The following is a 25,847-nucleotide window of genomic DNA, read 5'->3' on the forward strand; positions in this document are numbered from 1 at the left end:
GATGAGGAGGATGCTTTCAAGTGGGAATAAATCATTCTTGTTTATAACTACAGTACCCCTCACTTGGGATGAAGAAAGCTGTATATTATATATACTAAACATATTGAACAAGCCCCATTCTCTGTTTCCAGTGCATTTTCACAAGAACAAAAAGGAAATAATGTCTGAGAGAATATTAGAAGTCAAAAAATTTGTTTGGGTAAAAGAATTATTTGAGTGAGAGGCACATTGGCAGTTCTCCTCTTGCAGGGAAGTGTGTGGACTTCCAGCTGTCATACCTGAATCCCAGCGAGAAGATTGGAATTGGCAGAAGTATTTTATACACTGTGGAAAAAAACAACTCAAGAGATGTAACTACTTAAGATCTCTGACAACATTCTATATGACAGAGCAGTAAGAGGAAACCACAGTATTTTTCCTTACATGCATAAAGTAACCAGATAAAAGAGCTTTCTTAATGTTCAGAGTATTTTCTTTTGATCCAAAGTGCGGTTCTGAAACGGGAAGTTCAATGCGCTTCATAATCTCCACTAGTTCAGCTCTGATGATTTCTGCCATCTTCAGTGCAGAGCAGCTTAGGAAATAATGACGGCACCATTTCTCATTACTGTAGTCTGTGGAGGGAAAAAAAACCTGGGTTTGGCTGAAAGCAAAGTCTTGCTGATGGGTACTACCCACAGAGATAGTGCTCCATAAAGTGCTCTTTGACTGATGCAATAGATGAAAACCGTTTTGGAGTAAGTAGCTGTGTCAGAGCTGTGCAAAATTCTGATAACAAGAGCTGTGTGGGACAGTTTAGGCTCACTGATGTTGCTTGTACTGGGCAATATTTGATAACCTTACTTAGTTTTGTAGAATTATATCTTCCTGAATAAAACTACTCAAAATGCCTTATTTTGCCTGTAATAGCTGCAAATGGAATGAGTAGCAACTCTGTTTTCAGGCTTTCTGGATTCAGGCTGGAATGTGGAACTGAAATCCCATGAGCAGTGCTAGGATGTTGCATGCTGGTAAAGAGCAGGTTCTCATGGAGCTTTCTTCAGCATTCAGCATGACTGCACATGAAACTCTCCTGTCCCAAGTTCTTATTTAGTATGGGCAAATCTATCACTAAGTACTGGACTCAGGCTAAATAAACCTGAGTAGGATGTTTGAGCACAGGAACAAGCTATGGAAAGTTTCTGTCTGCTGTGCAGTTCTCAGACTTTTATTTGCTTTCTTGTAAATACAAACTTTACTACTTTCTATTTTTTCCCCTTAAACTTTCCTTTTAGTTGACAGCTATCAGAAAAACACCAGTATTGCTATGCTGCTGAGGGAACAGAGTCCCTTCCTCAACTGTATTTATGTAATTTCCCATCTTAAATATGGTTTGTGTGGTGTTACAGGAGGAACCATAAGTCTGGTTTTCCACAGAGTCGCTTCAAATGGCAATTGCTCCAGTGCTTATGGATATCTCTTGAGTGAGGTGTGCTCTCCTAGGTAATTTTCAATTAGTTAAACTAAACCTAACATTCATTTGCAATGGTTACTATCTTAGGTTTCTTCCTGTAAATTACAGAGTCACAAAATCACAGCATGGTGTGGGTTGAAAAGGACCTCTGGAGGTCATCTAGTCTAAACCCCCCTGCTAAAGCAGGGTCACCCACAGCATTTTGCCCAGGATCACAATATCCAGGTAAGTCTGGAATCTCTCCAGGGAAGGAGACTCCACAACCTCTCTGGACAGCCTGCTGTCACCTTCACAGGAAATAAGTTATTCCTCATGTTCAGGTAGAACCTCCTGTCTTCCAGTTTGTGCCCATTGCCCCTTGACCTGTCACTGGACACCACTGAAGAGAATCTGTCCCCATCCTGTCGACCCCAACCCTCTAGATATTGACCAGCATTGAGAAGATCGCCTCTCAGGCTGCTCTTCTCCAGGCTAAATAGCCCCAGGTCTCTCAGCCTTTCCTCCTCAGAGAGTTGCTCTTCAGCACCTTTGTAGCCTCTGTTGAACTCTCTCCAGTAGTTTCCTGTCTCTTGAATTGTGAAGCCCAGAAGTGGACACAATACTGTAGCTGTGACCTCACTTGGGCAGAGTAGAGGGGGAAGCTATTATAAAAAAGGATGTCTGAATTATGATTCTGTGACTTAATGCTAATAATGACTGTTCAGATACTGGCAGTTTTCCCCTAATTGATTACAATGTGCTTTCTTCTGCCCAGTATGGGCACACTTACATTGATTTGCAGAGTTTGCAGTGGCTTCTTTGAAGGCGTTGAAGATGTTGATAAGAGTAAAGTGATCTCCTGCAGGGTGTGAGAATTTTCTCCAGCATGTAAGAGCAATCTCTTCTGTTCCAGGAGGTGAGTGTAAGAAGCAATTAGGAGCTTAGAGAAAAATCAAGCCAGGTGTTATTAAGGCACGTAGGTGCACGCACAAATAGTAACTCCACTGGTGCTTCTGCTTTTTTCCTTTCTCAGTTCCCTTTAATCTTCAGTGTGGGATTGCTACTGAAGAGCTGACTCTGTGACATTCACTGAGGTTTTATTTATGTACATGTTGTTTCAAACTCTTGTTTGGTTTGTAATGCCTAAATTTGCCCCTATCTGTTGAAAACTGTGACTTGCAGTTCATTTTATTTCTGTTGTGGTACTGTGCTACATAATTGTGACTTTTGAGATGATTGAGACTGTGCTTAATTGTTTAGACTTCTGTGTGCCTCAAAATTGTCTCCACAAGTTGAGGTCCACTATTAATAATCAAGCCAGCTTGGGCATAAGCCAAAGTTATTCCATAAAGAGAACCCCTAAGGCATCTTGGTGCCTTGTGGGTTCATGTCCTTGCTGCCCAAGACTCCTCACCAGTTTCTGTGCCCAAGATATTCCCTCTGGGCAAAGCACAATAATGCTATGCCAGAACTTTCTCTACAGGTGGCTGTTGAGCATTAGAGAGCTGTCAAATATTGGTGCTGTGCTAGGGTGTGATTAGGAGGTCACTGTGGGACAGCTTAGTCTAGTTTGAGCCAGCATGACCATGTAACAGTGAGACCTGAAAGAATGCCAATCTAGACCTCTTTTACTCTGTCTGGTGGGATCTTGAGATGTCATGGTCATTGTTTGCTGTTTGAACTTCTGCAGTCATCTCCCTCTGGGTTATCCTAAAATCTTTTGTGTATCTTTGATGTATCAAGATTTCAACAGCAGCTTTGTTTTAAATATCTGGTGTTATGTATCGGTTTGAAAGCTCTGTCTCTGTAGTTAACAGCTTCCTAATATAACTGTTCTTCTTCACACTTCATGTGTCCAGTCTTTGGGGCCAGATGATTTGTCTCACAGTGCCTTGTAAGAACAGAGTGATCCATCAGGACAGAATAATTAATACACTAACATCCTTAAAGTTATGTTAGCTTTATAAAATGCATGAAGAAACAAGATCACAAAGTAATTCTTTGTAGGTCAGTATTGTTTATAATTAGAACTTCCCCTGATTTGCTGCTCCCATCTGCTCCAAATCAACATGAATAGGTGATAAGAAAGTTCATTTTAGGGATGTTCTGTGTATGCTTTCTGACAAAAGGTTGGAAGCTAAAGAGGCAGCTGAAGCATGGAAATGGAGTGCTACTTAGGAATTCATTACTCTTGTTTTGTTGCACGCTTGAAGTCAAGACTTAAACAGCCAGAGATAGTCACTTACTTGAAGTCAGCAGGATGTGAATAACAAAAGTTTGCCTTTGGGTTGCCCTTGTGAGCAGACTCTGCAAGAGTCTACGTGGATTTAGCAGGTGGCACAAGCCATGCAGTCAGACCTTATTTACAAGTACCTGTTACCATGGCCGCGATGGTGAGCATCTCATCAACACACTCAAATTCACATGAAGCCAGAATTGACTTTGACAGTTGTGGATCCAGGGGAAATTCTGACATAATAATTCCAAATTCAGAAAGGTTTCCATCATTATCCAGGGCTGCTAGATAATCAAGGTCTTCCAAAGCCTGCATCAGGCTTTCAGGGGCTAATAAAAAGGAAAGATAATTCAAGTTCTTGAGAATGGCTCCACTTAAATGGCTGTCTGAATTCTCATTATAATATCCAGCTGTATATTTCCTGTGTGAAAATAATCGAAATTGGCTTCTGTTGTTTGACAATGAGGGAGAAGAGAAAGTAATAAATGAGATGAATAAACAGATGAGAACACTGTGGAGGGAGGAAAAAAGGAGTAACAATTACAGGGCTGCAAATAACTTTGTTGTGTTGGTTTGGTTTTGTCATCTGAGAGAGCAGTTGTTGTCAAAAGTCCAACCACAGTGCTGAATAATGTGTTGCACCTACTTCAGGTATTTTGTTGTGTGCATCTTCAATTTAAAGAGGTGGATGGCCACATCTGAGAGGTACACAAAAACCCTAGGACAGAGGGTTATAACCAAATGTCAGGCACACACAGAAGCTACAGCTGTCTTATCATTCTGGCAGGTATTTGGAGATGTCTTGGTTTCTTCTTTTTTTCACATGGTTTCTCACGATGTCAGAAGAAAAATGGGAATGTAGCAACAGAAAATTTCTCCCTAGCAATTTCCTATACTTTCTCACTGCATGAAATTAAATTTTCCCTGTTGTATGTTACAACTTCCACAGATAGAACTGAGAACAGTAAGGCAGAACAAATGTGTGAATATAGGAAAATAATTGGGTAGGCTGAGAGACAAGTTTGGGAAAAAAGTAGGAAATGCGTGAATTTGGGCTGCACAGCGAATAGGGAGCATGAGTATGAAATGCACTGAACAGAGGAAAAAGTGAAAGATATCGTGAGTTAGAGTTTAGCATTTAAGATAGGGGTGTGGACAGTGAGAGCAGAGGAGAACAAAGACTGAAGTGATAGCTTTTTATCTTAGGTGGTAGATGAACACAACTGGAGATCTGCCAGTAGAATCATGGAATCATAGAATCAATAAGGTTGGAAAAGACCTCAAAGATCATCAAGTCCAACCTGTCACCCAAGACCTCATGACTACTGAACCATGGCACCAAGTGCCATGTCTAGTCCCCTCTTGAACACCTCCAGGGATGGTGACTCCACCACCTCCCTGGACAGCACATTCCAATGGCTATCAACTCTCTCTGTGAACAACTTTCTCCTCACCTTGAGCCTAAACTTCCCCTGGTGCAGCTTGAGACTGTGTCCTCTTGTTGTGGTGCTGGTTGCCTGGGAGAAGAGACTAACCCCCTCCTGGCTACAACCTCCCTTCAGGTAGTTATAGAGAGCAATAAGGTCTCCCCTGAGCCTCCTCTTCTCCAGGCTAAACAATTGCAGCTCCCTCAGCCTCTCCTCGTAGGCCTTGTGATTGAGGCCTCTCCCCAGCCTCGTTGCCCTTCTCTGGACACATTCAAGAGTCTCAATGTCCTTCTTAAATTGAGGGGCACAATGACTTCCCTGTTCCTCCTGGCCACACTATTCTTGATGCAGGCCAGGATGCCACTGGCCTTCTTGGCCACCTGGGCACACTGCTGGCTCATGTTCAGTAGGGAGATTTGCTTTTTGAACACCAAGCTTTTAGGCTAAAATGGTACATATGGAGATTTTTAGGACCACTGGAGTACCAATTACTTAGGTAACTGTTCAATTAATTAACTTTTGCTCAATGACATACGAAGCTTACTCTGTAAGTCACATGTCATAGGTATACCTTCCTCTTTCATAGATGTGTGTGAATGAAATCAACCCACAAGATGTGACAATACAGAAAATGGCTTATGCACAGGGACACAAATACATCTTTCTCATCAATTATCTTTCCATCTCATCAGCTATTTTTTAACAGGCCAAAAGATGGCATTTGCAGTAACTCTTCTGAACCTGTCAGCTGCATGGGAGTAAAGAACGAAGGAGTTTGGCAAAGATGCTTCTTGCTCGTTAAGTATATTGCTGAATTTCTCCTTTGGTATTGTTTTGTCACTATTTATTTTCTTACATTTTTGCATCTTGAAGCAGCAGAAGACAGATTCAGCTTGTGTATGCCCTGTCTCTTTCACTATAACTGACTGCTTTTGATAGATGGTGCCAGAGGAATATGAAGTGTTATTCTGCCGTTTTTTGATTGTTTGGGTTTGGGTTGGGTTTTGTTTTTGCTTTTTGTTTTCTTTTTTCAGATTTTGTAAAAAAAATTAGTCTAAGTGTTCTTTTGATGAGAAAGAATGGTATAATGAATTCAGACTCTCACAGCTTCAGTGATAAGCAAACATATCTGAAAGGACAAGATTCAGCAAATCTCCTGTTAATGACAGTAGGTCCCTTTGGCAATGAAAGCGTAGAAGAGCTTTATATGCAACCATGGTGGCTAGAGAGAGTGAACCTGCAAGCTGAGTGGAAGTTGTCAAGCCTACACTCTCCAAAAAGTAGTTGCTAGAGCATAAAAAAAGTTGGTGGAAATTTGGGAATTCTTGAAGTGTAAAGGCTTTTTCTCTGCCAGCTCCTTTCAAAGATAGATCTCTATTTCAGATCTTACTGAAATGGTCAATATCTTTTGTGAGTGCCAGTTCATTTAAATTCATAACTGCTCTTCTGTCACAGCAGCAACTTCCTTCTTATTCCAGCTTAAGGAACTGTTTGATATTTTCTCTCTGTTTTATGGATAATGAGTTAAATTCTAGTCCCCTTGAAGCTGGTGGCAAAAATTCCACGACAGCAGGACTTGGCCTCATCCCCAGCCAAGCATACCCAGCACTGAGAAACTAATGACTGCACTGGCAGTTCTTCAGGCTTCTGTGGTTTGCTGTCAGTTTGCATATTAATGTCCAAAAAAATCTCTAAATAAAAAACCCCAAAGCAATGCCACAGCTGCCCACATGGCCAGGGTCTATATTTGTTCTCATATGCATATTAGAAGATGACTAGAAAGAATTTCTTTCTTGAATTCATTGTGAACAGGAACCTGTCCTTGGCAGGCTACCTCTGCACCACAGAGATTAAAAGCAAATTTAAGCAAGCTGTGAGGAGTTGGTAGGTCATATTTAGCCATGGCACTGTGCTTCAGGAGGGAACTGGGGTTATTTAGACTGGAGAAAAGTAGGCTGAGGGGAGACCTTCTCACTCTCGCCAACTACCCTGGAAGAGATTGGAGTGAGGTCTCTTCTCCTTCATAACAGGTGATAGGATGAGAGGAAATTGTTTCAGTTTGCACCAGGAGAGGTTTAGGTTGGGTATTAGAAGAAACTTCTTCACTGAAAGGGTTGTCAAACACTGGAAGAGGCTCCCCAGAGAGGTGGTTGAATCCCCATCCCTGGAGGTGTTTAGCATGGTTTAGCACCAGAATGGTTAGGTTAGCACCAGAATGGTTAGGTTTATGGGTAGACCAGATGATTTAACAGTCTTTTCCAGCCTAAGTGGTTCTATGGTTCTAAAAGTAAATAGGGAAGCAAGCAAGCACCTGTTGTCTATGACCCTTATCTGCTACTAATGTCTAAAGGAAACAACAGTTTATTAATTCCTCTTGCATGAGCTTTTACAGAACTTCTCCAAGATGTAAGTCTGGTAGTGCTGTGACTTCACCTAATTTTAAAAAACTTACTATTTGTTTTCAGAGACAATCTCAGGAGTCTGTAAATTCCTGTTAAGCCTGTGAACCTATTTCATTTCAGTATTTGAGTTAATATCTTTGCCTGTACATGAGGGAGGCTTCTGTCCAGAGACAACATTTTGTTATCAGACAGATGAGGCTTAATGGGATAAAGGATGAGCTCTTGCAAAAGCTAAAGCATCTGAGAAGAAAGTTAAAAGAAATGAAGAGTTACAGCTAATGAAGACTGAGAATCAATGACAGAGAATAGATTTCAATAAAAACTATGATAAATCACAAGCACTGTAAATGTTTAGATATGGAAAGCTCTTATTTAAGGAACAGAAACCTACTTTGTCTTATGATGAAGCCAGTATCATTATTTTTTAGGACTGCTCGCCAGCACCAACAGCTGCTGCCATCAAGGCAAACCACAATGCTTTGTGTCTTGACTGCTGCTTTCACAGGAGCAAAGTTTAAGAGAAGCTCTCAAGATGTGTCCTGTGCTTTCAGCAAGAAACAGGCACATCCCTGGAAGTTTAAAAGGTATTTCCTTATCTGACTTTTTCTTTCCCTTGCTTGTGTTCTTTGGTTACTTAAGACTGGGTTGCTCTGGAAATCTGACCAGCATTATATCAATACAGATAGCACTCCTGATCATATTTAGCCTTAGTAAAGCAAGTAACTAACTAAATGTTGTTGGCAGTGAAATTGTTTATCTGAAAGTTTCAAGCTGACTTAAAATGATGTTCTTCCTTTCACAGTTTTTGGTTGCACTGGCATGCACAAAGTAATGTTTCTAAAGGTAGCTGTGTCTTTAGTGTTTGCTGTATTGCATCTCATATGGCTGAAAGTGGAGCCTTTAAGGTGTGATAAAATAAATGCAAAAGTATTATTGTTACATAATGAAGCAAGTGATTTACACAAAGTTCTGTAAGAAATGGAGACAAGAGTTAAATGTAATTTTAATGATTTTTAATAGTCTAAATGCTGCATCATATTCGTATAGAGGATCTACAGGTCCTGTGTTCCAGTCTCCTACCCTGTGAAAATGTTGAGTATATAAAATACCTTTCTTCTGTTAGATCTTTTCTTTCCACAGGGGAAAAAAAAATGTTGCAGAGTTAGAGCTGACTTTAGTGACAGGTGAAGGAATGTTGCCTTTAAAGAGCTGATTCACTGCCTGGCAATCCACGAGTTTTTCCAGGTTCTGTTAGGCTTAACAGCATGAAGAGGTGCCAAAGTAATTACCGCAGGGAGAACGGTTCTGGAGAATGGTGTTTTCTGTTACTGTTTTTTTAAACATTGCTCCTTGGATAGCAAACTGAAGATATGGAGAAACTGAGTGCCAATTTTTCTTCAAATTATGCAAAGATTTTTCCTTCTGCAAGGACAAGCTTCTGTGTGCAGGTTTTGTCTTGAGTCTCTTTTCTCTCCCTCTGACTTCTGAGGTAGGATTTTTTTTATGAGTTTGCCATATGCTGAAGCCACCAAGTCTATAACTACTTTTTTTTTTTTAAGTTATAGTTGATCATTAAATAAATACTTTTCCAAACTCTTACTTTGTAGTCTTTCCATTTCCCCTTATGCTGCTTCTTCAGTCTTCCAAACTGGCTGGTAATGGTTTCTCCTGTGCTGTGTGCCAGTCAGGATGGAGGCTGACCTGCATTTTCTAACATAAATATGCTAAGTAATATCCACACACCAGGGACAGCACTGACTATTCAGTGAAGTTCTATCTGCTTTGCATCATCCTCAAAGCACAGCTATAGCATGGGGCCTGCAGGAAAGTTGGGGAGGGACTTTTTATCAGGGAATATAGGGATAGGATGAGGGGTTGCAGTTTTAAAATGAAAGAGGAGAGATTTAGACTAGACATTAGGAAGAAATTCTTTACCATGAGTGTGGTGAGGCACTGGAACAGGTTGCCCAGAGAAGTAGTGGATACCCCTGCCCTGCAAGTGTTCAAGGCCAGGTTGGATGGGGCTTTGTGCAGCTTGGTCTATTGGAAGGTGCACCTGCCTGCCTATGGTAGGGAGCTTGGACTGGTTTATTTTTAAGGTCCCTTACAACCCAAAGTATTGTATGACTGTGAAACATAAAATCACAGAAAATATCCAGTTGGAAGAGAACTCAAAGATCATCCAGTCCAACCTTCCACAAAATATAAACTTTAAATATAAAATGGCATAAAAATATTTTTTGCTTTCCTTTTTTTACTCTCTAGTAAGTGATGTGAGTGAAGTCCATCTTTAACAGTACTGGCCTACCCCTTCTCAATTTGTGATACCAGATGTGTTCTAAGCAATTGGCTACTTTCCATGTGGTATGTGCTCAGTTACTGTCCTGACTTCTATTCCTTGACCCATGGATGCAGGACTGCTGCTAAGGGTCAGGTTGTACAGTCCATACTTTCCTTCCCATGTTTTCTGCCTGGTTCTTGCCTCCACTGATTTGTGAAGTACAAACTATGAATTATATAGGCATGTCTTTTCACTAGGAGAAAAAGGGTTGTTAGAGGGTAGAAGGGCTCTGCAGAGGGACTGTGACAGGCTGGACAGATGGGCAGAGTCCAGCATGATGGCATTCAACAAGTCCAAGTGCCAGGTGCTGCATTTTGGCCACAACAACCCCATGCAGAGCTACAGGCTGGGGTCAGAGTGGCTGGAGAGTAGCCAGGCAGAAAGGGATCTGGGGGTACTGATTGACAGCTGTCTGAATATGAGCCAGCAGTGTGCCCAGGTGGCCAAGAAGGCCAATGGCATCCTGGCCTGCATCAAGAATAGTGTGGCCAGCAGGAGCAGGGAAGCCATTGTGCCCCTGTACTCAGCACTGGTTAGCCTACACGTTGAGTACTGTGTCCAGTTCTGAGCTCCTCAATTTAAGAAGGATATTGAGACTCTTGAATGTGTCCAGAGAAGGGCAACAAGGCTGGGGAGAGGCCTCAAGCACAAGGCCTACGAGGAGAGGCTGAGGGAGTTGGGATTGTTTAGCCTGGAGAAGAGGAGGCTCAGGGGTGACCTCATTGCTCTCTACAACTACCTGAAGGGAGGTTGTAGCCAGGAGGGGGTTGGTCTCTTCTCCCTGGCAACCAGCACCAGAACAAGAGGACACAGTCTCAAGCTAGGCCAGGGGAGGTTTAGGCTCAAGGTGAGGAGAAAGTGCTCCACAGAGAGAGTCGATAGCCATTGGAATGTGCTGTCCTGGTTGGTGGTGGAGTCACCATCCCTGGAGGTGTCCAAGAGGGGATTGGACGTGGCACTTGGTGCCATGGTTTAGTAGTCATGAGGTCTTGGGTGACAGGTTGGACTTGATGATCTTTGAAGTCTTTTCCAACCTTATTGATTCTATGATTCTAAATTTAATCAATTAAATTCAGGAGTTACATCACCAAAGAATCTACAAGTGGACCTGTGATAATAAATCTCCCCTGAGGTAATCTCTGTTGAGCAGACCTTACATAGGCACATTAAGTTTCTGGGTTTTACGGTCTGTTTATAATAAAAAGCTACACAAACACATTTTTGTTTCTGAAAGAATTTGAAATTACCTGCATTTATATAACTCTTGACATTCTAGAAATATATTCTCAAGGGGGCTACAATAGAATAGCTCTGAAATGTAGTGTTATCCATGACCCTCAACAACTCTTTTAATCTGCAAACTGTTTATGGTAATTCAGCACAAATGAAAAATCTAGAGAATGCTTCCATCTTGATTCCTTACAGAAATTTTATGTGGCTTCATCTCTATACTGATTTGAATAGTTTACATAAGGAATTTCCAGTGATTTACAAAATGATCTAAAGGTGCTGTGCTCTCTGGGAAAGGACCTCTTTGTCCCATTAAAGAACACAGTAAAGATCTAGCAGATTAATTGACAAAAATGTGAACACATCCCTGTTAGAGTGGCACACCAGTTCAGAGAGCATACTTCAGAACTGCAGTGCCAGATACATTTTCAGATGGCTCATGAATTCTGAAAGTGTCCCAAGCCTGATGCATTTGTTCATCTCTTTTACAGTGTGAATTAAATGCAACAGCTGTCAGCCTGACATGTTTGTTGCTTTCATAATGCAATAATGAATCAGAGTTAATCCAGGCTTTTTCCTCAGAGAGCAGGAGAAAAAGCCACTTGTGCATGTTGTTGGTGAGCACAAGTAAAATGTTTTACTGGTGCAGTTTTTGTTTCTTTACTTATCTCCTGCATGCTCTCTACCTCTTGTACAGGAAACAGGGATATTAGAAAGAAATTCTTTACAGTAAGGGTGCTGAGACAGTGGAACAGTTTCCCTAGGGAGGTTGTGGATTCCCCCTCCCTGGAGGTATTCAAGGCCAGGTTGAATGCGGCATATGCCATGTGCCTGAAAGTTTGACATGGTTTTTGAGTTCTGTAAGTTGGTCTAATGCAATAACTAACTCCCCTTATAAGTCTGCTAACTTCAGTAGTCTTGTTTCTTCCAGACAAATGTATTTCACAGCAGGTACTTCAAACTGCATTCTGAGACTATGAGCTTTATAGTCATCTCTGGGGATGTGTGCTAGGAATATAACCTAAGTGTTAGCAGAGAAAAGGTTTGTTGCCCATTCAGATGTGGGAAGAAGAAAGCCCCCAGGCAAAGAAAACCAATGCAATCCGTCCTAGGGTAAAGGAAGAGCTGTACTAGACAATTAAAGCAATGTTTGAAATGTTTAATCATGGGAGGCCTTAAGAGAGGGGAAGGAGACCAGGAAATTGTGCAGACTTTCTCCTTTCAGTGGACCGCCTACAGCGATTGTAGGACTTTTCTCTTTGTTCAAACAGCTTGTCTAATACTCCTCACACCGTTTCAGTAATTCCTCAAACCTTTCAAAACCTTGACCTTGCACTTCTGCTCTAGCTAGCCAAAACCTTTCCATATTTGATAAGTTCATCTAATGCCTTTACAATTTTGCACACATCAGCAGGATGCTTTCTTCAGCTCCTTTTTCTCAAAAATACAGACAAAACTTAGAATCCCTGCATCTGTGAAAGCCTTAAATGCCTCCAGCATTTCATTCTCTCTGAATAGCAATTGTCTCCATTGTGCCTTTAAATGAAAAAAAATGCAGACTGCTTTTCCTAATGTAACTTCACTAATTCATTCTACAGTTCAAGGACAACTTTCTTCATATCCAGTAAAAGCATTAATATGTTTTAGAATGTTTTCTTAAAACTAAAATATGTCCTATATTTGAGTGGAAGCCAACTGCCTTCCACAACCATTTCCCGTGAAGATTTCTTAGATTCAACACAAGTGACCCTCATGAGGCCAAAATACTCCCATCTGCATCAGTCTTAAATCATTTACCACTGGCTTTTCCACATTTTTCCCCCCCACATTTTTCCCCCCCACATTTTTCCCCCCCACATTTTTCCCCCCCACATTTTTCCCCCCCACATTTTTCCCCCCCCACATTTTTCCCCCCCACATTTTCCCCCCCCACATTTTTCCCATTTCACAGTTTCATTTCACATTGACTTTAGGCATATTGCTGCTAAGCAGGCAGAAAAGGGAAAAGTAGAGTACATTATTCTTAGATATCCCACTTACAATCTATCAGAACATCCAACAGTGGGAATTAAATTCTGTGTTACTGGTTAATTACACTGCACAGCACGTAGGAGGCAAGTGATGATTCTTATTTTCTGTCTGTGCGTGAAGAAAAAGAGGATAACACACGAATTCTTCCTATTTATGTTGGAAAGTATTCTAAATGAAGCTACTGAGAGGTCATATGATTCCCAAACCAGTGAAATCTGTTCTATTACCCTCACTTTAAGGGTAAACAACAGCAAAATTGGAGTGTTTTGTTAGGATCAGAACAAAGAATATCCTTCTGTAGAAAAAGCCCTAAAATATGAAGTTGGAAAAATGAACAAGCAACCACTTTCTTCACGCTCTTATCTCAAAAGTCAGAGTATTCCCTGTGTAGTATTGCAAGTTTATTCAGGTTTATTGTATAATTATTGTCCCTAAGTAACAGCTTATTATAAATTTGAGGTGGGAGATGCAGGAGGATAAGAAGAAATCTGATTTCCTCCAAATATATCCCCTAGGTAACAAAAGCAGCTTATATTTTGGCTGTAAACTTTTGATTAAGTGAATATGTTTTCTTAGATATCTGTATGATGCCTTGTACAATGGGACACAACTTTTCTTTGTGGGTTGCAGCCAAGTAATATAAAACCTAGATGAGAAGATATTTGCCATATTAAAAAAACAACAACAAAAAAAAGAGGTGATAATTCCAGTTGCATTCAGATACTTCAAGTTCTTTCACAGAGCAAACAGTTCAGAGATAGTGACATTTTTCCTAAGTGCAGCTACTGCATTGTGAACTGTAAAGGCAGTGTCAATATTATTACAAGCTCTTCAGTCAAAACCCGTATCTTGAATAAACAGGACCAAAACAATCTTTAAATGACTGCAATAATAATAATAAATATATGGAAAATTGATAGTTCATCATTACCTGGCCTGGTTAGGAAGTCACAGTGTCCAAAGCCTGCTATATCCATCCTCTTGAGGAAGAGAACCATGCTAGTCAGGTTTGACTCCTGTATCTTGGCTGGCAGATGTTCTTTCATTTCTTTGTACGTAAACTCTTCAGGATACAAGCAGAAGAGTTTTCCTGGAAGAGATTTCAGGAAAATTACCTTTTATTTATGTAGTTTTGCATTGTCCCATGGATTCTGCTAATAATTTGAGCTAATGGATTTAAATTTTGAGCTCATAATTCTACCTGATGAAGACACGCCCAGAATTTGTTTATGCATCTCTGCTTGACTTTTGCTGATGGGCTGCGTTATAACAGAGTCTGCTCTGATTCTAGGATTGTACACCTTTAAATGAAAGAGATATTAAGCATCAGATAAGTTAGTGAAGGCTACAAAAATATTAATGGTCTGTACTTTTGTCTAGATCATTCTACAGTGTAGCAAGAGTTTAATTTATTTTTCTGTTACGTATTTCTTCAGCTTGGAAATGAGAATAGTCAGCACTGTGGTACATGTCAGACATGCTGTGCAATAACTCTGTAAGTATACATGAAAATAAATGTCTTTTTCTGAAGAAATTTACCTTACTAAGGCACAAAATGTATATCTACAATATCATCAAGAAAAGCACCAGAAAAAGATTGTTTCTTCCAGCTGCAGAATCCCAACATTGTCTGATAGCATTTTGTTCCATAGCTCCCGTTTTTTGTCTTAATGCTGAAATCTGTCAATACAGTGCAGGAGATAAGGACTGTTACACAGGGGTACAGTGCCCTGTTTTATTTTTTGCTTAGTTGTACTTAGGGCTACAAAGATGCAGAGGGGACTAAAGCATCTGTGTGAGGAGAAGAGGCTGAGAGACCTGGAGAAGAGCAAACTGAGAAGGAGGACAAGTGGGAAAGCGGATGGGGCCAGGCTCTTGTCAGTGGTGTCCAGCGACAGGACAAGTGGCAATAGGCACAAACTGGAACACAGAATTTTCCATCTGAACATGAGGGAAAGCTGCTTTCCTTTGAGGGTGCTGGACCCCTGGAGCAGGCTGTCCAGAGAGGTTGTGGAGTCTCTTCTGAAGAGATTCCAAACCTGCCTGGACATGCTGTGGGTTACCGTGCTTTAGCAGAGGCGTTAGGGTAGATCTTCAGAGGTCCCTTCCAGCCCCTACCAGTCTGTGATTCTGCAATTTTGATGAAAATTAGGAGCTCACAAGATTCTGAAGTGTATGGCAAGACATAGAATATCTGCATAAGGCAACATTCTAATCATATAATCTGAATCAAGTGTCTACTTTAAGCAGGGGTTCAGTAAATAAATACAAAAAAACTTGGACAGAGAGATGTTTACTTATGGCTGTACTCCATGATTTTAAGGTCTTTTCCAACCAGGTGATTCTATAAAATGTTCTTCAGTGCAGGGGATAAATTTATTTTCCTCCAGGTAAGTTTATATATATCTCCTAACTGCTAAGACTTATGTGGGACTTCTTTCTGCACGAAGCTTTGCCTGTTCCCTCTGTGTTCAACTGACTTTCAGCCATGTAGTTTATGAATTGGAACTGCTGAGGAATTAATAAGAAAGGACTAAACTTCAGCTGTTTGGAATAAATAGTTGAATGAAGGGGTAAAAAATTGATAGAGGTGATATGATGGCTATCAGGACTGTGCTGAAATTGATTTGGTTCCCATTGCTTCATATTTCTGAGTCACAGAAGGGGGTTGGACCTAGATAAGCTTTAAGGTCCTTTCCAACCCAAAATACTCTATGATTCACAGAAGCCTAGAAGCACTGAATTTTACTTTGGACTTCAGATTACTGTGGAAACAAGATTCATTTCTGTCATCCAAGACAACTGTAGTTTCAGAAATAAGTTGTGCATGACCTAACTGAAAACTGCTTTTAGGCTTTTGCTCATTTCACACAAAAGTATGACAATTATTTTTTGCTTGACTTGAGGCCGAGTCGTATAAGCCCCCACATAACAACCTTTAGAAATGACAGTGTTAGAGTTTTTTGGAGAGAAAATGAAAGGTGATGGGAGTTCCCAGGCTTTTGCCTGAAATACTTTCAAGGCTTATCAAGGATTAATGATCCCTGACCCAAAATTTTTAGGAACACTTAACTTCAATTTGGTGATTTCATTCTCCATTATAGAAAGAAACTCTATTATACTGTTTCTTTTGCCTCTTACTGGCATTATTTTGACTAGCAAAACAAATAGGACAGCTACAAAGCCCAAGACAGTTACAAGTGCAGCTTTCCAATTCATGTTAAGACTTGCTCCTACACAGTCGCTCATTATTTAGGACATCAGTTTTGTATACATGAGAGAAACAAAAGAGAAACAAGTGTTTGCAGCTGCACTGGTCCTTCCCAGGATGGGTTGGAAAAGACCTGAAGGCAGACAAAAGGTCAGAGATTACTTTGATAAGCTGCAGCATTTTGAGATGTTTGGATGGAAACACGTATCCAGGAGCACAAGCAGCTTTAAAGAGGAATGCCCTTTGAGAGCATCTCTTGACATTGTATGGTCTGTGGCACTATATACTGATTACTAAACTGTTAAACAAGGGATGAGATTAATTTCTGTAAACCAGGTAATCTGCCAATGGGCAACCAAGAAATGGTTTTGTTTTGCTCTTCCTGTAAGATACTGAAGAGATAATTATGACCAATAGGCAAAAAATAACGTAAGGTATAGTTTGCAAATGAAATAGCATTGGTTTGGTACCCAAATAAGTGGCACTTCCAGCTGAACGTGTCTATCTGGCTTTAGAATCTTTAAAATAGTGTTTCCTGTCTGAATGTAGGAAGTAATTGTGTTTTCTTTCTTGGTTTTCACATGAGATGCCCCTGAAAGTTAAATTTTGTTAATTTGAATGTTAATGTTGTAGAATCTGACTTATGAAAACACAGACAAATATTTGATCCTCTAGAAACTATTTGCAACAATCTCTTAGCTGCACATTTTCCATTCCCTCACTCTGAAAAAAGACCCTTAGGCATAGCTAATTTTTGGTCTGCTGATTCTGGTGAACTCCACTAACCTTTCTTCTCTCCACACCAACATCAATAACAAAGGTTACATTTTTAATCCAAATCAAAGATTCTCCAGAGCTTGTGGTGAGTAGCACTTTTCTTCTGTATTTCTTGCAGCATTTCTGTTTGTCTTGGTTGGCTTTGGGAATAAGCTCTCGTTTTGTGGGGTATAAAGGAACTGGAATGAGTTCTCCAAGGTCAGGGTTTAAATTGGACTGCTCCTGTCTGATCATTTGGTAAGCATTTTCAATGTCCTGTAATCAGGAGAAAGAAAATGTATTTCCTCATGAGCATGAACACCAGATATCAACATTTAATTTGAAAGCAACTATTTTTTTTTTTGTAGTTCTGAAATGAATTTTAATTACATATCAAACTATAACAACATTTAAACCTTACATAATAATTAAAGAGGAAAAATAAGTGAACAGAATGATGTATGAGGATTTACTGGCTCTATCCACTAACTATAGACAAGGGAATAGCTGGGCTGTTTTTTGAGAAGTCTGTTTCTCTTCTGCAGTTTTCAAAATAGTCTTCTCTAGCTTCAATTTTCTCCAAACCCACCTCTCTTATGCAGATGTGCAAAACCAGAGCACAGGAATAGCAAGGCTGAAAAATTATGAAGTGGTCACAAAACTTCACGTGCGTAGGACGTTTAGGATGCATCCACATTAGTGGCTTAGTACCAGTTTGGTGAGAATTTGTGTGTGTAGGGCTGGTAATACTGTAGCAAGTACTCAAATACTCCAGTGGTGTGCCCAAAATGTTTTCTCCTTTGTTGGAACCAAAGTTATGAACATGGTGTTGTCCTCTGTGGGGTGGCTTTTTCTGTGCATGGTGCACTCTGGAGCTGGCAATGAGGGACCCTGCACTGATGGCCAAGGTCTGCTCCTGGAATCAGAGCAGATCAAGCAATTGTCTTCTGCAGTCCCTTATGGCCCCATCATGAGAAGGGCTAAAATGGCAGAGCCCCTTTTTGGCTCACTTTGGAAAAGACTGTGATGGTCTTAGTCTAATTATAATACATTAAAAAAATCAAAGTATGCAGAAATCCTCCTACTTTACCTTAATTATTATATTTAAGAAGATATAAGTATGGTAAAGGTTTTTATTGTTTTTGTTTGATTGGGTTTTTTTCCCCCCCTAATGATTAATAAAATCTATGAAGAATTAACATTATCAATAAAAAGTCCCTGCAGTCTACTAAAGGAATGTCACCTTTCGTTTCTAGGTTTCATTACTACTTCATCTCCTCCTGGGTAAAAATTCACAGAAGGTTGTTCTGTGCAGTGCAATTTTTCACAGAAAGAGTGGTCAGGCATTGGAAAGGGCTGCCCAGGGAGGTTGTTGAGTCACCAACCCTGGAGGTGTTTGAAGGTCATTTGGATGTAGTGCTTGGGGATGTGGTTTAGGGGTGAACTTTGTAGAGTAGGGTTATCAGTTGGACTTGGTGATCCTGGGGGTCTTTTCCAACCTGAATATTCCTGTGATTCCTGTAACACAGTCCTAAATTCAGTGGTAATATATTAATTATAATAGGAATTTTAGCAAGACATTGAAATTCTGAAGATGTCCAGAGGAAGGCACTGAAGCTGCTGAAGGGTCTGAAGAACAGGTCTTTTGAGGACCAGCTGAAGGAACTGGGGTTGTTAAGCCTGGAGAAAAGGAGGCTGAGGGGAGATCTCACTCTTCACAACTAGCTGAAAGGAGGCTGGAGCCAGGTGGAGGCCAGCCTCTTCTCCCTAGTAACAAGTGATAGGATGAGAGAAAAGGGAGTCAAGTTTCACCAGAGGAGGTTTAGGTTGGATTTGAGAAGAAACTTTTTCACTGAAAGGATTCTCATAGACTGGAAGAGGCTCCCCAGGAAGGTGGTTGAATCCCCATCCTTAGAGGTGTTTAAAAGATGCAGAGACGTGGTGCTGAGGGACATGGTTTAGCACCAGCCTTGGGAGAGGTAGAGAATGGTTGAATCTGATGATCCTAAAAGGTCTTTTCCAACCAAAATGATTCTGTGACTCTGAAATGATACAACATGTTGACAGTGTCTGGTGTCTTAGATACTGGCAACGAGTTCATAATACAAAAATGCAGATATAAATTGTTTCTTGATTCAAATCAGAAACGTTGGAATCAGTTAATAACTTACTTGTTCACAGGCCAGGAAGATCACAATGTTGCCCTTCTCTTTTGTGTGGTGTATCTCAAAGAGCAATCTCAGTGCAGACAGAAAGTGGTTGTTCTGAATGCTGCAGGAGTATACAACTTCTGCATGGTGTTTGTTTTCCACTCGTATGAAGGGGATGCTGCCATAATAATTCAGCAGTGTGCCAGACATGTGAGGTGCAGTGAGTATTACCAGCCTCAGTTCTGGTCTTAATATCAAGACATTTTTAAGAAGGCCAAGTAATGCATCTGTTGCAATGGTTCTTTCATGCACATCATCCAAGATGATAACACCATAATAGGTCAGAAGAGGAGTAGACATCATTTCCCTTTGTAGCATGTCATCTGTACAGTATCTGCAACATACGAACAGAAAACTCCACACAGTTCCTTGGAACTTGAATGTGAAGAATTACTTCAGGGTCCTGGGGACAGCTTGGTGCTCTCTTCTATCAGAAAGATTTGTTAAGAATAGAGACCCTATTTTGTGGACAGTGCCACAATCTCAACTACTTGTTTAAATCCTATCAGTAGCTAGAAACTCAGTGTAATTCAACAGCACTAAATGCACTCTGGTTGGAAGGATGCTCTGGAGAAAAGAAGAAATACTTCTGCCCTAGAATCCTAACTGTTATTGCCTTTCATCTCCCAAACTACCTAAGCATATTGCATTCCACCACCAGTTCTTGAGCTGTGAACTAATAGCTCTAGATAATGAAAGGGTGTACACATGCACTTGCGGCAGTGCCAGAACCAAGGTGTGAGATGAAGTTGTACCATAAAGCCCTCCTCACTTTTATCTCTATTATCCCTGCTACTGAAAGGTGTTTTAAACTATCATTTTTTTTTTCTGTGTTACTCAGCAGAACTTTGAATTCTTGAAACAGCTGTTGATGTGTAAGAGGACAGAATTCATCTCCCTCTAAGGAAGATGTTCTGCAGGATGAGGTTTAAAATCCTCCATGAAAGAGAGAGGACATGCAAAAGGAAGAGTGGCTGAACTAGATTTTCAGGAGTGGTGAGTAATCTCTTTTCCACTGGGGATCATTGACTGGGAAAAAGGATTTTGATCTATATTTTATAATTTGTGCCTTGCCATATTAAGGGACCAGTGAAACTAACTCTCTTAACTTCAAGAGAGGCTCAAAATCTGAATCCCTGTCTGGCTGCTGTCACCTGCCTGTATTTAAGTGCATTTCTTGGCTCTTAAAATATCCTCCTAAGTACTTCTTTGCCCCTCGTTGTTACTCAATATACCCTTTTTGCAGCCATGATTTTTGGTTGCTTTTAAATTCCAGCTTTATATTGTGATAGATTGTCCCACATTCTCTTTTGGTAATGAGCATTGCTGTACTGGAAAACAGAGAAAGAAAAAGGTGGTTAGTGAGGTACTTAATGAAGTTTTGCACTGATGATAACCTCTCTCACTGAAGTTTTTACTACAGTTTAGCACAGAATCGTAGTGTAGTTTGGGTTGGAAGCGACCTTACTGGTTCTAAACCCCTGCCATAGCAGGGACATCTTCCACTAGACCAGTTTGCTCAAAACCCCATCTAGCCTGGCCTTGAACATTCCCAGGGACAGGGCATCTGCAATTTCTCTGGGGCAACCTGTTCCAGTGTCTCACCACCCTCACTGTAATGAGTTTCTTCCTAATCTCCAGTCTAAATCTACCCTTCTCCATCTTAAATCCATTCCCTGTCATCCTGTCACTACAAGCCCTTGTAAAACGTCCTTCCCCAGCTTTCTTGTAGGCCCTTTTCAGGTACTGGAAGGCTGCTTTAAGGCCTCCCTGGGGCCTTCTCTTCTCCAGGCTAAACAGCCCCAACTCCTGCAGCCTGTCCCTGTAGGGGAGGTTCTCCATCCCTCTGATCATCTTTGTGGCAATCCTCTGGAGCAGATCCATGTCCGTCTTGTGTTGGGGGCCCCAGAACTGGATACAGTACTCCAGACAGGGTCTCACAAGAGGAGAATAGAGGGGGAGAATCACCTCCTTTGTCCTGCTGGTTACACTTCTTTTGACACAGCCCAGGACATGGTTGCCTTCTGGGCTTGCAAGTGCACATTGCCTGCTAATGTTGAGTTTTTCCATCAACTAACATGCCCAAAATCCTTCTCCTCAAGAATATCTCTTTCAGGCCTTTTACAAAATTCCTGGTATCTGCATTTAAAAATATTATATATAATGTTATAAAGTAGTGTTGGTTGTTGGGTTTTTTTTTATTATTGTTGTTGCCATAGTATATGTAAAAATCTTTTGCAGTTATGACAATGTTAGGTATCTTCCTGACCATGTTAGTTGTGCAATAAAGACCTAAGGACTGGAGCGCTGTCAGCTGCAAACTTGCACTTGACAAAGGGCTGTAAGATACAAATTTATTAGAAGGAACTGAAAACCAACCAGACAAACCTCAGGATGGTTTCTGTTGTACAGCAGCTTTCAAATGGAGTGAAATACCCCACTTCATGGCCAACATTGACATCCATCTCATCAGCTACATGCAGAGCCAGCCACACTGCAGTCTGCTTGTGTACCTGGGTGCACACGACTACGCCGTGTTGGTAGTGCATGGAAAGGCAGTACTCAGCACACCACTGAGGAACCTGTGAGTAAACAAGAAAACAGATGGATTTGGTATTTAGCAGAGGTTGTAATCCAAAAGAGGTAGGCAGTGTGGAAGAACTAAATCAACCTGAGCACCCACTGCTTACTGATGGATGAGGTGCACCTAACACAGAAATTATCTGCCTTGATAAATGTCAAGCTCCGGAATCTGTTAAGTAGTCAAGAACTGGAGTGATTGGCTAGAATACCTGGGAATTTCTCAGCTGGACTCAGATTAGTTTGAATATATTGCAGAAAGGACAGAATTAGTCCCTGGGGAACAGGTAATATTTGTTGTATCATCCATAAGCATCTGCTGGTCAATCCCACAGCTTTAGTGCTGTTGTTGGGGGCTTCTCAACTGGCTGAATAGTAAACCTGCTAGTGCCAGGCACCAGGTGGCTGTGTATCCTTTTCATAGAAACAGAGAAAATTGATGTCTCTAGTTCAATATATGATCTCTAGTACTGTCCAGCATCAGAATCTCTGGCAGATATGAGATACCCTGCAACAGCTTTACCGGGAGGAAAGTTTTCTCCTGATCCCAGTTATAAACAACAATATTATGGCTTATAGCACTTGCTTTAAAATTCTTCTCTGCTTCCTGTGGTAACAAACTTAGGTTATATACCACCACAGCTGAATTTGATATCTTAGTGGATAATTGGGTGGTTAGAGTCAACTGAGATTTAATCTGCACTGATGTCTTTTAACATGAGTTCTGTAAAGTAACTGTATACTGTTGGAAAAAAAACACCTTGTACTCTTGGCTGAAATGGGGGAAAGATCATTACTTCTCCCTGAGAACAGCCCTACTGATTTCAATCTTTCATTCAATCCTTCATTCCTTGAGAACTTTTTTCACCTTCTCTTATGACCTGTCTGCCAACCACCGTATTTCTTTCCTGCTGTAGTGCTAATCAGAGCTACACCACGCTTTCCAAGTGAGCATATGCATTGAATCCAAGGCAGTCATTGCAGAGTTCACAATTTCCACTGGGTGTTGAATGGGCAAAAAGAGGGCAAAATGACAGCTCAGTCATTATTAAGGCAATAAAATTGTCCAAATAAACAAAATATCAGCCAGCCAAGTGTAGATGGAATCATTTATTGATATACTAAAGCAACCTGAAACAACTCCTAAAGTACACTGCACTTAGATTTGACCTCACAGAAGAAAGTGGAAATACACTTGAAATTTCAGGAGGGAAGGATTTTAGCTGGTACATTCCATAATACATTTGAAAGGATAGATCTGATAGGTTTTCAAGTAGAGATCCTAGAATGGTTTGGGTTCCAAGGACCTTTAAAGGTCCAACTCACCCTACACTCAGCAGTGATATCATCAACTAGATCAGGTTGCTCAGAACCCTGTCCGAGCTGACCTAGAATTGTTCCAGGGATGGGACAGAGCTGATATTGTGATATACAAAGGAAAAAATTACATACTGGTAGATACAATAATACTTAATACAGAATTTTTTAAGGTTTTCTGTATCATTGATTCTGAACTTTAGATTGTAGTAGCTAATGTGTGTGTGGTCTTCAGTACTCAGAAAGGGCTTAATATTTGTGTATTTAATATTTAGTACAAAAACACTTGTAGTTTGTAATTTTTGTTTATTGTTTATGACACTGTCACACAAATACAGTCTGAGAAGTGTTACTCTTGGGTACTCAGGGGGCTTACCCTGAAGCCCAAAAGACATCATCAACCAAGTAAAATGGCTTGTAATAAACATAGTGTCAATTGCCTGTGAATATTTGAAGAAAGTTAATTAAATGTATGCTTAGGCATGTATTTTAAATATGTGTATTTGACTGTATCAATCTTTATGCACTTTCTGTATTTCACTTCCCCTCTCCAGGTTTAACACCTCAGATTACAACAGATGGCTGCACATCTGCTCCTACACTGAGAATGGCTAAACTCAGTGCAACTATGTGTACCACCACCACAGCTGGATGTTGTTCTACTGCAATCCCATACAGTGCTCAGCACAGTAACAGCCCACTCTTAACAGAAACCAGGGACTGGTTATAAATTTGGATGTTGATATACCTAATGCAAGTAAGGGGCAACTGCAGTGAATAGTTAATTTAAGGCAAAAAAAAAATGTTCTGCTTCATAACCATGCAATATTAGTAAAATAATAATAGTAAATCTGAAAAGTACAACATTAACTGTTCTAAAAATAATAAAAACACCCCCAACCAAATATGTTGTACTGACCTGGGAGCTCTTGCCAGTCTTAGCATCTCCTGACACAATCACAATTTGATTATGAAGCAAACTTTCCATAAAAGTATGTTTCTCTTTCCATACTGGAAGCTCTTCTCTTTCTTTCATAAGTTTATAGTAACGGGAAGAGTAGGGCAAGCCATCAAAAGGATTAAGCTCTAAGTCTTCTCCACATACTAGTATTTCTTCATCACCATCGCTGCCATCAAGTAATTCTGAAAAGCAGTGGATCTCTGGAGAAAAGGTCGAAACTTCCATTTTTCTTACATGTATTATTCCCAGCAACCATACATTAGTAATGGAAGGAGTCCTTTGTGCACTGATTGATCATTCGGGCCTCCTAAACCTGGAGAGATGCATTTCTGATTGCTTCTGGATTAGTATTTCCCAGCTCTTCAGTTTTGGGGTCCAGCTGGTGCCTTTGTGATCTTTTGGTCAGACTTCAAGTAGTTTAGTAATGTGAATAAGCCTCAAGAAAATATATTTAAAAGATCATCCAAACTCTTCAAAACTGCAGTGATTAACTCAAAAACTGTTGAACAGAAGCTGAACAGTTTTTGCACCAGACCAGTTTTGTACCAGACCACTGTTTGCTCTTGTCTCCACCTCGACCAGACTGGAAAATAATTGGGAAAGAGCATGCTGAGCCTGACCTTTATCACTCCCAGCTGCCGTGAATAGGAGGCTAGGGAGTGATTATTGTGATTGCAGGGATGGTCATGTGGCTGGCTAATCCCAGCACAATGAGCTTCACCCCTGGGTGCAGCAAAAACAGTGCAGGGGCAGCAAGTCCCATCCAGTTAACAGGACATAACTGCTGCTTGAAAGCATCCATCAGGAGGAGCCAGTGTGTTTATTGTATGTTACTTGTGGTGCTTTAGAAAGCCAGAGTAGTAAAGAGTCTTGTTATATACTCTGTGCACTAACTCTGCTTGGAAATCTTGCAAGGCTATAACAGCTTTTGCTGCAAATATACTTGATGCATTAAAAAAAACAGCATAGATGCCAATTCTAATCCTTCAAGGACACCAGGACTGGCCTTGAAAGATTGGGGAAGGAAAACTTACTGACGTGAAGTAACTCCAACTCTTAGGACTCCAAAGTAACAATACTGAATCTCCTAATCTTGACTGATCTGTACTATAGGAGAAATATTAAATAACACTTTTTGTTTTAGCTCCAGAGGCAAGTGTCCTGTTGAGCAATGATACTGATAGTGTCTTGATGAACAGTCTCTGAGCACAATGCTGGTATGTTTTTTTTTTCTGTACCAAGCTTTTTCTGCACTAAAGAAATAATGAAAGTTATTGCCTCTTGTTACAAATTATTCTTATTTCACAGCTTTGGACTATATTTGCTGCAGTGCTATTAATGCCTTCTCTGATGACAGCACCATAGAAAGACAACAAAGAGAAGTATGAGAAAATCTTTTGTTCATCAGTCTGAATATCTCAATCCAAATGAGATAAATCTAATGATATGCTGCTCACAAAACCGGGCTGATTATTGGCACTTAGGAGTTGCTGGCAGCGAAGACTGACAGACTGCCCAGTTTGAGGGCCAGAACCAAATGTGATGTTATGGAGGAGTATCTCTGAAAGGCAAAAGGATCAGGTGACGTATCTGTCCACTCTCTGGCATTACAGTACTGCAAAGTATGCTTTGAACTAATGTAAGGACAAGTGAGGACATACCATGATATCTGTTAAGATGACAGGAGTCCAGATTTCATGCCTAGTAACACTG

General features: G+C 40.6%; 1 protein-coding gene and 1 long non-coding RNA gene across 4 annotated transcripts in view; one reads left to right on the forward strand and one right to left on the reverse strand.

Moving 5' to 3' along the window:
- DHX32 (DEAH-box helicase 32 (putative)) overlaps positions 1-24,708 on the reverse strand; it is a 28,316-nt gene extending 3,608 nt beyond the window's left edge. Inside the window, exons 1-9 of one of the 3 annotated variants that reach the window (XM_068140193.1) lie at positions 24,093-24,708; positions 21,665-21,858; positions 19,238-19,610; positions 17,097-17,342; positions 14,301-14,400; positions 14,031-14,189; positions 3,806-3,997; positions 2,223-2,372; positions 424-614 (exon numbers count right to left, since the gene is read on the reverse strand). In XM_068140193.1, the coding sequence (XP_067996294.1) occupies positions 424-614; positions 2,223-2,372; positions 3,806-3,997; positions 14,031-14,189; positions 14,301-14,400; positions 17,097-17,342; positions 19,238-19,610; positions 21,665-21,858; positions 24,093-24,359 (1,872 nt within the window). In that variant the 5' untranslated portion in view covers positions 24,360-24,708. The remainder of the gene's footprint in view (positions 1-423; positions 615-2,222; positions 2,373-3,805; positions 3,998-14,030; positions 14,190-14,300; positions 14,401-17,096; positions 17,343-19,237; positions 19,611-21,664; positions 21,859-24,092) is intronic. The other 2 variants (XM_068140194.1, XM_068140195.1) reach the window with 2 other exon arrangements.
- Positions 8,052-24,140, forward strand: LOC137442032 (uncharacterized). The gene is made up of 4 exons (XR_010987566.1): positions 8,052-8,081; positions 20,121-20,272; positions 21,692-21,860; positions 23,728-24,140. It is a non-coding gene; the product is annotated as an uncharacterized lncRNA (long non-coding RNA).
- Positions 24,709-25,847: the final 1,139 nt, after the last annotated feature.

Source organism: Melanerpes formicivorus, unplaced genomic scaffold (genome assembly GCF_026170545.1).
Source record: "Melanerpes formicivorus ecotype bairdi unplaced genomic scaffold, bMelFor1.0.p_v2 SCAF_6, whole genome shotgun sequence".
NCBI lineage: Eukaryota > Metazoa > Chordata > Aves > Piciformes > Picidae > Melanerpes > Melanerpes formicivorus.